The following is a 14,519-nucleotide window of genomic DNA, read 5'->3' as shown; positions in this document are numbered from 1 at the left end:
TTTTGGTATAATCACTGCTTAATGGAAGTCTATATAAAGTGCAGAGGTAGATGGCCCTGGAGCTGCTTGATGTAGTTGAAGAAAGCTTCAGACAGGCCCTAGTGGACCTGAGATTTGGGGGGCGTCCTAGGAGTTTGCCTGGTGAAGAACTTCAAGGAAAGCAGCTGAAGTTCAGAGAATGATCTATGTATATAGAGAGGTGCATTAGCCATTAGAAAGTTAGGCTTGTTTTGGAAATTACAAATAGTGTTTCTGAAGTGTCCGGTGCAAGGATGAGTAGGAGATACAGAATGACACAGGGAGTTAGGGGTTAAGTCATGAAAGGACCTTTGTGTCATGCAAACACTTTTTCATTTTATCTGCCAGGCTGCAGAGAGCCTTAAAAGAGTTTTGAGCAGGGGATTAACAGGCTGTGAAGGGTACTTTATTTTATTTTTTATTTTTAAAGATTTTATTTATTTATTTGACAGAGATCACAAGTAGGCTGAGAGACAGGCAGAGAGAGAGGAGGAAGCAGGCTCCCTGCTGAGCAGAGTCTGATGTGGGGCTCAATCCCAGGACCCTGGGATCATGACCTGAGCTGAAAGCAGAGTCTTTAACCCACTGAGCCACCCAGGTGCCCCAGTGAATGGTATTCTAGACAGTATCAGTCTGGTGGCGCCATAGAAGAATGTTTAATAGGAGGTAGAATGGAGACTGGAGACAGGGCAGACCATACAGAGACCACCTTGAGTGCAGGCTAGGGATGATGTCTAGTAGGAAGTGAAATGTAAAGGTTTGTAACTTGGATAAGTGGGTACTGGTTAATGCCATGAATGTGAGGCAGTGCCAAGTAAAAGAGGATGAGGTTTTAAAGAAATTAATTATTAAGCCAATTTCAAAGTACAGTTCACTGTACATTTTTTGTCCCTTTGGTGTTCTTTGTATCCTTGACTCATGAAAGGATTTTGCTTGTGAGGTGTGTCATCCAGAGGAAGTCATCTGTCAGCAATCTACCCATTCATCTCATTTGTGTTCCTGTGTCCCTACCATATACTTAAGAAAACCTCCCCTGAAAGTTTTATATTCTGTCATTATTACATTTCCAATATTTTGATAACATTGAAATTAAAATTAAACTTTGTATTGTGAAAAGTCATAAATATTATAAAGGGCTTTATATATGGATATTTTGCCTAATTTTTGTATAACTGTACTTGCCAAGTTATTTGCTAAATTAAAGGAGGTTATTCTAAAGAAGGTTTGTGAATTTCTGTTTGTATTGAAATAGCAGGTCCGTTTAGAATAAAGTAAAGTGAATTGTACCAAAATTTGCTGTCAGGAAGATTCTCTTGTTTTCTTTTCTGTCCTCTAGTCTGCTAACTTGAATTTTATCCTTTTCTCACTAAAATGCTTCCACTGAGAAGGACGTAAACGTAAAAAGCACAAAAAACATTTTAAGAAACGTTTTAAAGGTCTTGATCGCTCGAAAGGTAGGTAAAAGTAGTTTTTATGCCATGTGTTATTTATGCACATCGCCACTTGATTTCTGTCTTCGAAGGTAAAATGAATGTTAGATCCAATGTAACTTCAAAAATAAGTTTTAAGTTGGAAATTGTATATTAAAATCTAAAATAAATCTAAAATAAAACAAGGACACCAGAATAGGCTGTCCTTTCTATTGAGTAGTGCCTTAGCTATCCTTTGGTCATTTGATTATGAAGTATGCGAGAATTTCAACTTTTGACCTTGTATTTTTCTATTTTTTATAGATAAACCAAAAGAAGCCAAAAAGGATACATTTTTGGAAAAGTTGGCAACCCAAGTAATTAAAAATGTACAAGTAAAAATCACAGATATTCACATTAAATATGAAGATGATGTAAGTAATTACAACTTATTTAAAGTTAGTAATTAAATGTGTATTTTATGATAGTTATTGATTTATCTAGATATGGGTTGCCTGTACTGGATTTTAAATCCAAGGTTGTTCTTTTTGTTTGTTTGTTTGTTTGTTTGTTTGTTTTTTCTGATGAATACACTGCCGTATCTTCTTTCCTGTGTTACACCTTTTTCACTAGGCATTTATACATACAAATATAAAACTACCATATGCTCCTTTCTAAAGGCAATATGACAGATTTTCCAGTTGTCTTCTATTTTTTATTTTGAATTTTAATGCTGTAAGACATATACTGTTACAACTTTAAGGAACTATATTGACAAAAAAATTAGTTCCAAGTGATGATGGAAACTGTCAATTATAATGGTAGTTGGTAGAGAGGAGGCTAAACCCCCAGTCAGTAGACTGCTGGTCCCATTCTCTTTACATTCCTTCCAATTGAATTGAACCTGCACAACTTCCATACATGTGCAAAACTGTATTTAGAAACCACAGTTCACTTATAACCAGAGTTTAATATCAGTTGATTAAAAAACTGCTGATTAATTTTAGTTAATCTAAATATACATTGCTTCATTTTGAAGTTTGAAAAATATGTAAAATAAGCTTGAATTTTTTTATTTACCTAAGATGATGGAAATATTATTCCATCTCTTCTAAAATTTGGATTTAATTAAAGCTGTACTCACATATATAGAATTTATTTTCTTTTCCTGATAAATTCATTATAGAACTTAAATTTCAATAAGACACATTTGTAGTTTTGCAAGATAAACTATCTCTATCTTATATTGACTTTACCTTTTGATTTTATATAGTCATTAAACTGAATTTTGTCAACAAGTAAATGTCAAAAAACCCAACTCATCAATGCCCTTGTTTAAACAAACTTAGCAAAATAAATCAACTCAACACATCATGGAAGTAAAAGAATTATTCTTAAAACTTATGGCTTATTGATGAATGAGAACCTCAGTTTGAACTCAAACTAAGTTTTTTTTACTGAGCAAGTACAATTAGAAAGGTATGTCATGTCTCTCTCGTTAATAAAAAAATAGAGGCATAAGAATGGCCAAGTACATCAATTATGTTTAAGTTGTATCATTGACAAAGTATATTAAAATAATCTAAAAAAATTAAAAAGTGCAGAGGGATCTTTCTTGTATCACTCCTTTTTCAATGTGGTCACCTTAATTATTGTATGTAAAGTAATGAAAACTAGAGTTTAGGAAGTGGGGAGTGGGGAAACTAATAATTCATCATAAAGACACTCACTGGATGATAGTAGTAGTTTGTGGGTAGTGCCTTAGCAAGTGAGGTTGTGTGTTCGTAAATATCCTTCTGAAACTGGTGCACATTATTTTGAGCTAGTTGTCTGTAGGTATAAAAAGATGAGTTTGGGAATAAAGGAGGATATTAAAAACTGAGCTCACAATGTCCTTTGTGCTTCTCAGTTATTCCAGAGCATGCATTTTTGCTACATTGCGAAGGATCTGTGCTCTGGAGTCTATGTGACTATACCCTGGATGCTTTAGAACATTATGTTTTTTTCCCTTTCTCCTGAGTTTCCTTGGTTTCTGTAATGGCCCCCAAATACTCTATAAGACTTGAACATCCTTATGATGTGTAAAACAATGACATTATACACAGTGTGGTACAGTATAACCATGGTGTGTCAGTATAACTTATGAATTGAAGATCAGGAATAGAAGAAAAGTTTCATAGGTTAAGAGTCTGAGGAAATTAATTAGAATCTTGGGCATTTCCTAACAAAGCATTTTGAAAAGTTAAGGGTATTAAAGACTTAAAGAGACAGTTCACATTTCTAAGTGTGAAAATCGTGAATGTTTGAAAAGTAATTTAGTTGCCGTGTTATTCTCTGTGACATCTTGTTCTGTTTATCTTTGAAGAACATCTTTAATGATAGACATAAAGAAAACTGTTTATTTTCCACTATTTAGACAAGAACCTAGTTATTGAGCAAGGAGTTTAATTCATAATAAGAGTTCCACTGGGAAAGTGCCATGTCAATGTCCTGCCTGAAAAATATGGATAATCTTAGCCTTGTTATTCTCTTTTCGCCCCACCCTCAACAAATCCATTTGGGTTGTGACTTACTTGTAAACTAATTGCCCTATGTTGCCCATTGTACAGAGTGGAACATGGATTCACTCTCCCCATCAGTGGATTTTAATGACACCTTTTCTTTTTTGCTAGGTCACTGATCCACAGCAGCCTCTGTCATTTGGTATTACACTGGGAGAACTTAGTCTGTTGGTAATGTTGGCCTTATTTATAATTTTTGTGTAACTTGTTAAATATTCCCAAGTCACAGGGTGAATTGCCTAAAATCAACTATGGGTACAAATAGCTATTTTATTTTTATGTATAATTTTTTCATAGTTTTTCTAGAAGTTCAGAATTTATTGTGATGCTGTTATTACATTCTCTAATTATTTTGATTTGTCTTTGAACTTAAATATCAAAATACCAATATCAAACATTTTTAAAGAATTAAAAGCTGTGGGAAAACAAGTGGGGAAATAGGGAAAAGTAAATTTTTATAGATCATGTTCTCATTCTTGGTATAGGCAGGTAGACTTTCCAAATAGCTTGTAAATGTATATTTGTACCTCTGTGTGTGTGTGTGTGAGAGAGAGAGTGTGTGTTTGAGTATTATATTGAGATGTATATAAGGTCGTTTATTTTGGTTATATATTTTATTTTACATGTTAAAATTAAAAAATTTATAGGGGCGCCTGGGTGGCTCAGTGGGTTGGGCCGCTGCCTTCGGCTCAGGTCATGATCTCAGGGTCGTGGGATCGAGTCCCGTGTCGGGTTCTCTGCTCAGTAGGGAGCTTGCTTCCCTCTCTCTCTCTCTCTGCCTGCCTCTCTGCCTCCTTGTGATCTCTGCCTGTCAAATAAATAAATAAATAAAATCTTTTAAAAAATAAAAAATTAAAAAAAATTAAAAAATTTATATTTCATTTTATTATACAGTTTGGTTTAAGATCTTTAAGGGTAGATAGTATGTACATTCATTCAGGTTGGACATTTTCCCCTCTATTTTCTGTGGACAACTAAGTGGTAGGAAAAATGTTTTAAGGTTAAGGACAGTGAACAGTAAATCTTGCTGGGTACATGTTTGTCTTAATGATAGTTATATGGAGAGCGCCTTAGTGTAAGGAAAGAAGAGGAAGAGAAATGAGAGAGAAGTGGAGTACCAGAGAAACAGAAAAAGGACATGATTACATAAAGGCCTTCAGAATGATATTTCCAAACAGATAAATAGAGATGTCCATCAAATTGAAGACCAAAGCACAAACAAACAAACAAACCCTGGAGAAACAAAGTTAAGGGAGTCAAGGAAGCTAGTGTTTGTTTATTTTTTCAAGATTTCTTTATTTATTTGACAGAGAGAGAGAGAGAGATCACAAGTAGGCAGAGCCTCAAGCAGAGAGAGAGAGGGGGAAGCAAGCTCCCTGCTAAGCAGAGAGCCAGATGCAGGGCTCGATCCCAGGACCCTGAGATCATGACCTGAGCAGAAGGCAGAGGCTTAACCCATTGAGCCACCTAGGTGCCCCAAAGCTAGTGTTTATTATACTGTTTTTCCTCTGCTTCTTTCCAAAATGATTTTTAAGTGGTTTTGACTAAAAAAAAAAAGAAATATACAATAATAGGGACTAGAGATAATTGCTTCAGAAAAACCAGACTAACAGTATTAGTCATAAATGAGCGCAATAGTTTATGTTGAGCTTCTCGCCAACAAAATTAAAAATTAAAAAAATAGTTATGTACCTCTCATTGACTGAGAGAGGCATCCTAGTGTATAAGAATGATATGTAATTTCCTTAGTGTGTATTGTTGTTTGATTCTCTGTATCTTTTCTCAGACTCTTCATACTGTTTTCTTTGCCTGTATTACTTTCTTCCCTTTGTCTCCCCGGTGATTCTGTTCAGGTTTTAATTCTTATGTTAGATATTACCTTGTCTTTCTTACTCCTTTTTTACTTTCCTCTTAGAATTTATCATTCTTTCTTTTATGCTCTCCATTATATTTTATTATAGTACCTGTCACATATTATTGTACTGGTTACCATGGTGATCTTCTGTCTAACCTTCATTCATTCACTCATAAAATAGTACCTTTATTTTAGAATTTTTGCGATGATTAAATGAGATAGTTTGTGTAAAGTATTTGGTACATGTGTGACTTGGTTATTTCCTGCTTCAGCTACTACATTGACTATAATAACAACAGTAACCCCAAACTTATCTCTTTCTGTATCCATATCATTCCTTTTTTCCATCTTTGCAATTACAATCTATCTCATATATAGGGTAATCTTCCCACCTCTGATCTGGATCCTATCCTCCCCATGTCCTGGGAGTCTTTTTTCCTCCCTTTCTCTCTGCCTCTTTTCCTCCCTTCCTTCTTTCTTTCCATCAATTTCCTTCTCTTCTCTAAATCTTCAACTCCCTTTCCTCCCACTTTTCTCTTCTACCACTCCTTCCTGTAAGCTAAATTTAAACACATTCAGGTCTGCCTTTTACAACCAAACTAAAAAGGCCCTCCTGAACCTTCTCCCACTCCACCTAGGCCCCATCTAACTGCTACCTTCTTTTCAACTCAACTTTTTGAGAGAATTCTCTGCCTTTACTATCTTTGTTTCCCCCACCCCTGCTGGTTCCTTGCCCATTGACTCTGCTACTCCTCTGAAATTTTTCCTTTCAAGTTCATTAGTTACACCCTGGCTGCTCAAAAAACTAATTTAGTTTATCTCATTTGACATTGTTGGTCATGCCGACTTTCTAGAAATATGATCATGCTGTTATTTCCATATTCTTGTGACTTTCTTTGCAATAATTATTTATTTGATTTTTTAAAAGAATGTGGAGCTTCACCATTTTATAGGCTTGCTCTCGCTCGCTCTTTTTTTTTTATTCATACACAATTACTTCCACACAGATACAAAGTAGCTCAGCAGTTATTTTCTGAATGAATGAACTCAGTTAAATTAGAACCTCCTCTTTATCCATTCTTCTGTTGAAGGACATCTTGGCTCTTTCCATAGTTTGGTGATTGTGGACATTGCTGCTATGAACACTGGGGTACATATGGCCCTTCTTTTCACTACATCTGTATCTTTGGGGTAAATACCCAGTAAGGCATTTGCCAGGCCGTAGGGTAGCTCTATTTTTAATTTTTTGAGGAATTTCCACACTGTTTTCTAAAGTGGCTGCACCAACTTGCATTCACACCAACAGTGTAAGAGGTTTCCCCTTTCTCCACATCCTTTCTGTTGTTTCTTGCCTTATTAATTTTTGCTGTTCTAACTGGTATAGCGTGGTATTTCAGTGTGGTTTTGATTTGAATTTCCCTGACGGCTAATGATGATGAACATTTTTTCGTGTGTCTGTTAGCCATTTGTGTGTCTTCTGGTGTAGTAGTGTCTGTTCATGTCTTCTGCCCATTTTTTTTTTTTTTGACTTGATTATCTGTTTTTTGGTGTTGACTTTGAGAAATTTCTTATAGATCTTGGATATCAGCCCTTTGTAGTGTCTTTTGCAAATGAATGTTTTCTCCCCATTCCATGGGTTGCCTCTTTTTGTTGACTATTTCCTTTGCTGTGCAGAAGCTTTTTATCTTGATGAAGACCCAAAAGTTCATTTTCACTTTTTTCCCCTCGCCTTTGGAGACGTGTCTTGAAAGAAGTTGCTGATGTTGAAGAGATTACTGCCTATGTTCTCTTCTAGGATTTTGATGGATTCCTATCTCACAATGAGGTTTTTCATCCATTTGGGTTTATCTTTGTGTATGGTGTAAGAGAATGGTCAGGGTTCATTCTTCTACATATAGCTGTCCAATTTTCCCAGCACCATTTATTGAACAGACTGTCTTTTTTCCACTGGATATTTTTTCCTGCTCTGTTGAAGATTATTTGACCATAATGATGAGGGTCCATATCTGGGCTTTCTACTCTGTTCCATTGGTCTGTGTGTCTGTTTTTGTGCCAGTACCATGCTGTCTTGGTGATCACAGCTTTGTAATAAAGCTTGAAATCAGGCAGCAGGATGCCCCCCAGCTTTGTTTTTCTTTTTCAACATTTCCTTGGCAATTTGAGGTCTTTTCTGGTTCCATACAAATTTTAGGATTGTTTGTTCCAGCACTTTGAAAAATGTGGATGGTATTTTGATTGGAATGGCATTGTAAGTATAGATTGCTCTGGGCAGCATAGACATTTTAACAATGTTTATTTTTCTGATCTATAAGCATGGAATGTTTTTTCATCTTTTGTATCTTCTTCAGTTTCTTTCATAAGTGTTCTGTAGTGTAGTTCCTCGAGTATAGATCCTTTACCTCTTTGGTTAGGTTTATTCTAAGGTATCTTATGGTCCATATATACAATGGAATATTACTTAGCCTTCAGAAAGGATGAATACCCAACTTTTGCATCAACATGGATACGACTGGTGGAGATTATGCTGAGTGAAATCAGAGTCAAGCAGAGAGAGTCCATTGTCATATTGTTTCACTTGTGGAACATAAGGCATAGCATGGAGGACATTAGGAGAAGGAAAGGAAAAGTGAAGGCGGGGAATCGGAGGGGGAGATGAACTATGAGGAACTGTGGACTCTGAGAAACAGACTGAGGGTTTTGGGGTTGGGGGATTTGGGGAATGAGTGAGGCTGGTGGTCGGTATTAAGGAGAGCCTGTTTTGCATGGAGCACTGGTGTTATACGTAGACAATGAATCTTGGAACACTACATCAAAAACTAATGATGTAGTATATGGTGACTAACATAATACAATAAAAAAAAAGAAATAAATTAGAACCTCCTCAATTCTATTTTCACTGTTCCTTTGATTTTGTCATATAGACAGGGAAGGAAACAGCTCACAGTTTAGCTCATGGTTAACTAGGTGTCATTTCTTTCATCTAAGTTATTTTGTTATAGTTTATAAATATTAGAGTACTGTTTTATGATATATATACTTTGTTTCACAGTTACTTTTTTCTTTTAGACTGCAAATGAACACTGGACTCCATGCATATTAAATGAAGCAGAAAAAATTATATACAAGGTATTAGACTGGATTAAGAATTTCTTGTTATTTTTCTAGGTACAAACAATGTGCAACTGGAGTAGGAGTTAAAATTGTAAGGTCTAGTTTGGGCTCTGCTACTTACTTTGTGACCTTCTGTAATCACTTACCTTTTCTGATATTTAGGTTCTTCACCTAGCAAAAAAAAATCAGATAAAATTAATATTTCCCAAGTTGTATTTTATGGAGCATTAGGTAATTGAGATATTAGATTTGTAGAAAAAATATTCCCTGAATAAGATTACTTACCAAAGTACTAAACTGTACATAGTTAAGCTGTAATCACAGGACTTCACAATACTTTAAATATGCTAATAAACATTGTGAATTTTTCAAGAGGGTTGTCTAGTATGTTGCTGTTGCTTTCCCACCTTACTGTTCTAGAATCCCCTCCCTCGCCCCTCTTTCTAAACAGTCATTCATATCTACTGGAGGAATCATGTCTTTCTTATTCAGCAAAACATGTACAAGAGTAAATTCTGTTAGTTGTTACATGTTACATGTAACAAGTCTGTTAAAGAGTAAATATTTGATAATTTAATGAGTTAATCTCCTTAGATAGTGTTGCTGGAAGCACAATTTACTGAATGCTAAGATTAATAATAAAGTCCATGAATAATAAAGTCCATGAATGCTTGTTTTTTTCCCATTTTTGCTTTATTTTTTTTCCTTTAAAAGTTCAAAATGGGGGGAGGGTATGTACTATGGTGAGTGCTGTGAAGTGTGTAAACCTGGTGGTTCACAGACCTGTACCTCTGGGGCTAATAATACATTGTATGTTTATAAAAAAATTTTAAAATTTTTTAAAAAATTTCAAAATGGCAATTGGATAATTCTAGGGTGAATGTGAGAATAATCTTTTAATATTGATCATAATTTTCATTTGTCAGTTGCTTGACATCTTTTATTTTTCTTTTATAGCTTATACGACTTGATAGTCTTAGCGCCTACTGGAATGTAAACTGCAACATGTCTTACCGGGGATCAAAGGAACAGATCTTGGTAATTTCAATTTATAACTGGAAGAGCTAACTCTACTCCCTAAATTTTTTTAACTTAAGAGGTCTTTAATGAGCACAGGGTATATTTTTTGTTTAAGTTATATTAAACCAAATGAGAATTGTGAAACAGCTCTTGAAATCCACTCCTTTTTAATCTAAAAAAAAAAAAAATTTTTTTTAAGATTTTTTAAAAAATTTATTCATTTAAGAGAGAGAGTATGAGAGCAGGAACATGAGCCGGGAGGAGTGTCGGGGTAGAGGGATGAGCCAAAGGCAGATGCTTAATTAACTGAGCCACCCAGGTGCCCCCGAATGAACTCTTTATAAAAGCACTTATGGGGGAGCCTGGGTGGCTCAGATGGTTGAGTGTCTGCCTTCAGCTCAGGTCATGATCTCCAGGTCCTGGAATCAAGCCCCATGTGGGGCTCTTAGCTCAGTGGGGAGTCTGCTTCTCCCTTTCCCTTTGCCTCTCCGCTGCTTGTGCTCTCTCTGTCTCTGTATCTCTCTCAAATGAGTAAATAAATAAATCTTTAAAAAAAAATCTGCATCTAAACTTCTGGAGGGAACTATTTAAAAAAATAAATAAAAAGCACTTATGATTTTGAAGATCTTTGTGAAATCATTTACTACACAGTGGGGTAATAACCTATACTATTAAACTAAAACTGCTCTTATGGTTTTATGCTCTCATTTTGATGGCATTACGTTGCATTTCATATAAGAATGATTACTTATAGAGTATTATAGAGAAAGATGGTACTTTCGAGATATAAAGAATATATCCTTAGGAAATTTTCTTTTAAAGTATAATTGATCTTAGAAAATATCTTAAGCATTTGTGATGATGATTTCCTCAACAGTGAAAGGCTAATTCAAAACTTCAGTGTGCTAAGTTAATCTTAGTCATTTTTATATACTTAGAGGAAAAAAGAAGAGTTGAATTTTCTGAACTTGAATTAATTCAAGATTCTTTCTCTTATTGCTCAGAAATTCTTTCTCTTATTGCTCAGAAATTGCTTATTGTAACAAATAATTTACCTTTTTCTAGAAAGTGTTTGAAATCCTAATTCATGGATGTTTAGTTCTTTTTTTATTTTTAAAGATTTACTTATTTTTTTGAGAGAGAGGCTAAGAGAGCCTGTGCAAGTGCATGGGGGGAGGGATTGAGGGAGAGAGAATCCTGAAGCTGACTTCCCACTGAGCCCAGAACCTCACCCCAAGATCCTGACCAGAGCCAAAATCAAAAGTTGGCCACTTAGCCAACTGAGCCACCCAGGTGCCCCAGTTTTTGTTTTTAAGTCAGAGGGGAACAGGGTGTGATAAAACTTTTAGATATTTTAGAATTTTTAAAAATGATCTACTTCTATATTTTATTCAGAAGAAATATATCCATAAGTAATGCTCATTGTATTTTTCTTAAGGACTACTAATTACAAAGAAAAGAATAAAGATATAGCTTTAAGAACCATATGTGTAGCTGAACATGTGTGCATTTTTTTTCATTCTCATCTTCAATTTTCTGTTTAGGATCAGCTGAAAAGTGGAATTCTTAGAAGTAGCAATATACCTGTAAATCATCAGTACAGTAAGTAGTGGTAAAAGTTTATTTCATGTTATAGGAAGCAAAGGATTAAATACTCTGTCTCAATATATTTTTTCTGGTAAGGTTACTTTGACAAAGAGGAAGAATTTTATATTTTAGTTTTATAATGTTTTTATTTTAGTTTTATAATATATTATAGTTTTATAATTAGTTTTATATATTTTAGTTTTATAATAATATATTTAGTTTTAAATAAAGTTTTAGTTTTGGATTATAACAAATTGTTAAGGAATAGATTATGACACATACGCCACTGGAGAATAAGAGAAGAGGGTAGTAGTGTTGTAGTTTACTCCCAACAGCTAAACAACCTTGACCTCCATGTTTCCTTCTTGTTATCACCTTTGTTTTAGGAATTAGGTTTTCTTTCTTTTTTTTAATAACTAAATCCCTGAGATTTTGGTATTCAAGTCAACCTTGCCATGTCACTATTAGAATGTTATGACAAACCAACCACTCGAGAGATTTTTCTAAGTGGCTTTTCTAATTCTTGGTATCCTCATCTTTACTTATTTTTAAATAGACTGCTAACAAAGCAGACTATTTATTTGTGCCATCTATTTTCTCCATTTTAGTTTCATTCCAAAGAGGCTATTTTTTTTTTCATTTTATATGTGAGAATTTTCTTTTTCTTTTTTTTTTAAATTTCTTTCCAGCATAACAGTATTCATTGTTTTTGCACCACACCCAGTGCTCGATGCAATACGTGCCCTCCTTAATACCCACCACCTGGCTCCTCCAGCCTCCCCCCACACCTCTTCAAAACCCTCAGGTTGTTTTTCAGAGTCCATAGTCTCTCATGGTTCGTCTCCCCTTCCAGTTTCCCTCAGCTCCCTTCCCCTCTCCATCTCCCCATGTTCTCCTTGTTATTTGTTACGCTCCACCAATAGGTGAAACCATATGATAATTGACTCTCTCTGCTTGACTGATTTCACTCAGCATAATCTCTTCCAGTCTCGTCCATGTTGCTACAAAAGTTGGGTATTCATCCTTTCTGAAAAAGGCTATTTTTTTTTTAATTGAGTATACCCCTTTATGTTTCTTCAGCTTTCATGCCCATCTTCTTCCATATTCCGTATTACTCTGGTTCACTGTTGTTTTCTTCATATTCTTTTATAGCTGACTGCCTTTATGTAAGAGTTGGCACTTTCTTTTTATGTTCACAGATGTATTTAGTGATGATGTTTTCAGATGAAAACAGAGAAGTATTTATTTTCATTTGTGAAAGAACTAGCTCAGAAGAATCTACAACTTCATTTATAAGTGGTATCTTCCACTTATAAAAACCTCTAAATAAGTTAAAAATTTTATACAATCTTATGCAATTGTAAATACTGTAAGATATCACAGTTTATCTAATTTTAATGCTATTCACAGTTAAATGTATCGTATTACTTTGCCTTGTTTGTCACCTTACCTAATACACCTTTTCATGCTAGTTTTTAACTTCAAGAATATTTTTTGGCTTGATTCTAAGATTATATATGTAATGGTTGTTTTGAAAAATTGTGAAGTGATAAGGACTTTTTTCTTGGTAATATGTATCTAATTTGTGATTCTGTTCCTAAATTTAATTTGTGATTCTGTTCCTAAGTTCTGCCAATGAGTAAATAAGACAAATTAATCAAATTTTGTTTCCTACCTTGTGTTAATATTTTTAATGAATACTAAAGTGATTAAATGTCTTGTAGTAAGTAAGAGAAGCCTGATTTTACACAGACTGAATAAGTAAGAGTAGATTGTCTATTACTTTTGTACATTTTTACTTAGAGGTGTAGGACTCCAATTTCATCCTTGGAGATTCCACTTTAACTTGCAGTTCGTATTACACAGATGAATAGTTGCTTGAATATTTTTTGGTAGTGATTTTTTACATTTTTTGCATTTTTTTTTAATTACTTTTCTATACTTTCACTGTAACAGTGTTCTCATAATTATATACAGTTGTTCATATGTAAGGGCATATAAACATATCTATGTCTTCCCTTGTGATGTAAGTTTTCCAGCCAATATCAGCTTCTGCAAAGCTCTACATGAATCCTTATGCGGAAACAGAGCTCAAAACACCCAAACTTGATTGGAACATAGAAGTACAGAACATTGCCATTGAGTTGACCAAACCTCAGGTAAGATTCAGGTGGTCATTTCTAGTTTTGATTAGCTTTGATCTCAACTGCTTTTGTCCTTTGTGATTATTCCTTCTCCAGTACTCTAGTAGTTCTTTTATATACTTACATTTCTATTCTATTTATATATATATATACACAAACACACTCATATATGTATGTATGTGTATAGGTGTATATATATTTTTAAGAAAATAAATACTAAATTTAAGAAATCATTTCCTTCATTTTATCTGGTCTTTTCCTTATTGATGGAGAATCTTACCAAATTATAGCAAATGACATTATTTCCATTTAATTTGCAATTGATGGAAGATTTTAATGTGATTTGTTTCTCATTCTTATTATATGCCCTGGGAGTTTAGACAACAGATGGAGAACTGGAAGTAAAAGGAGGACAAGGGATTTAGTTAAATGAGCTTTTAGCTCAGTGCAGCCCAATAAGAATACACAGTGGTTCCCCTTCCCTGTGGTTTCATTTTCCTTGGTTTTGGTTACATGGGTCAACTGTGGTCTGGAAGCAGATGATTTCTTTCTGATGTATGGTCAGAAGGTCAGTAGTGGCCTAACACTGTGTCACTGTGCCTACATCATTCACCTCATTTTATCTCACCATTAGGTGTTTTATCACAAGAAGAAGAAGGATGAATGCAGTACAATAGGATATTTTGAGAGAGAAACGCACACCACATTCACATAACTTTTACTACAGTATATTGTTAGTTCTATTTTATTACTAGTTATTGTTGTTAATCTCTTACTGTACCTAATTTATAATTTAAACTTTGTCATAAGTATA

The 14,519-nt window shown here is 34.4% G+C and overlaps 1 protein-coding gene across 3 annotated transcripts in view; it reads left to right on the top strand.

The window, feature by feature from the left end:
- Window positions 1–14,519, top strand: part of VPS13C (vacuolar protein sorting 13 homolog C) — a 179,445-nt gene that overhangs the window by 32,256 nt on the left and 132,670 nt on the right. For 2 of the 3 annotated variants that reach the window (XM_045067509.1, XM_045067511.1), the window contains exons 7-13: window positions 1,407–1,472; window positions 1,752–1,861; window positions 4,100–4,159; window positions 8,910–8,969; window positions 9,912–9,992; window positions 11,519–11,576; window positions 13,593–13,720. In XM_045067509.1, the coding sequence (XP_044923444.1) occupies window positions 1,407–1,472; window positions 1,752–1,861; window positions 4,100–4,159; window positions 8,910–8,969; window positions 9,912–9,992; window positions 11,519–11,576; window positions 13,593–13,720 (563 nt within the window). The remainder of the gene's footprint in view (window positions 1–1,406; window positions 1,473–1,751; window positions 1,862–4,099; window positions 4,160–8,909; window positions 8,970–9,911; window positions 9,993–11,518; window positions 11,577–13,592; window positions 13,721–14,519) is intronic. The other variant, XM_045067510.1, reaches the window with a different exon arrangement.

The sequence above is a fragment of the Mustela putorius genome, unplaced genomic scaffold, assembly GCF_011764305.1.
Source record: "Mustela putorius furo isolate JIRA1106 unplaced genomic scaffold, ASM1176430v1.1 tig00003896_pilon_pilon_pilon, whole genome shotgun sequence".
Lineage (NCBI taxonomy): Eukaryota > Metazoa > Chordata > Mammalia > Carnivora > Mustelidae > Mustela > Mustela putorius.
The sequence above is the reverse complement of the archived record's forward strand: the minus strand, read 5'-3'. Positions and strand labels throughout refer to the sequence as shown.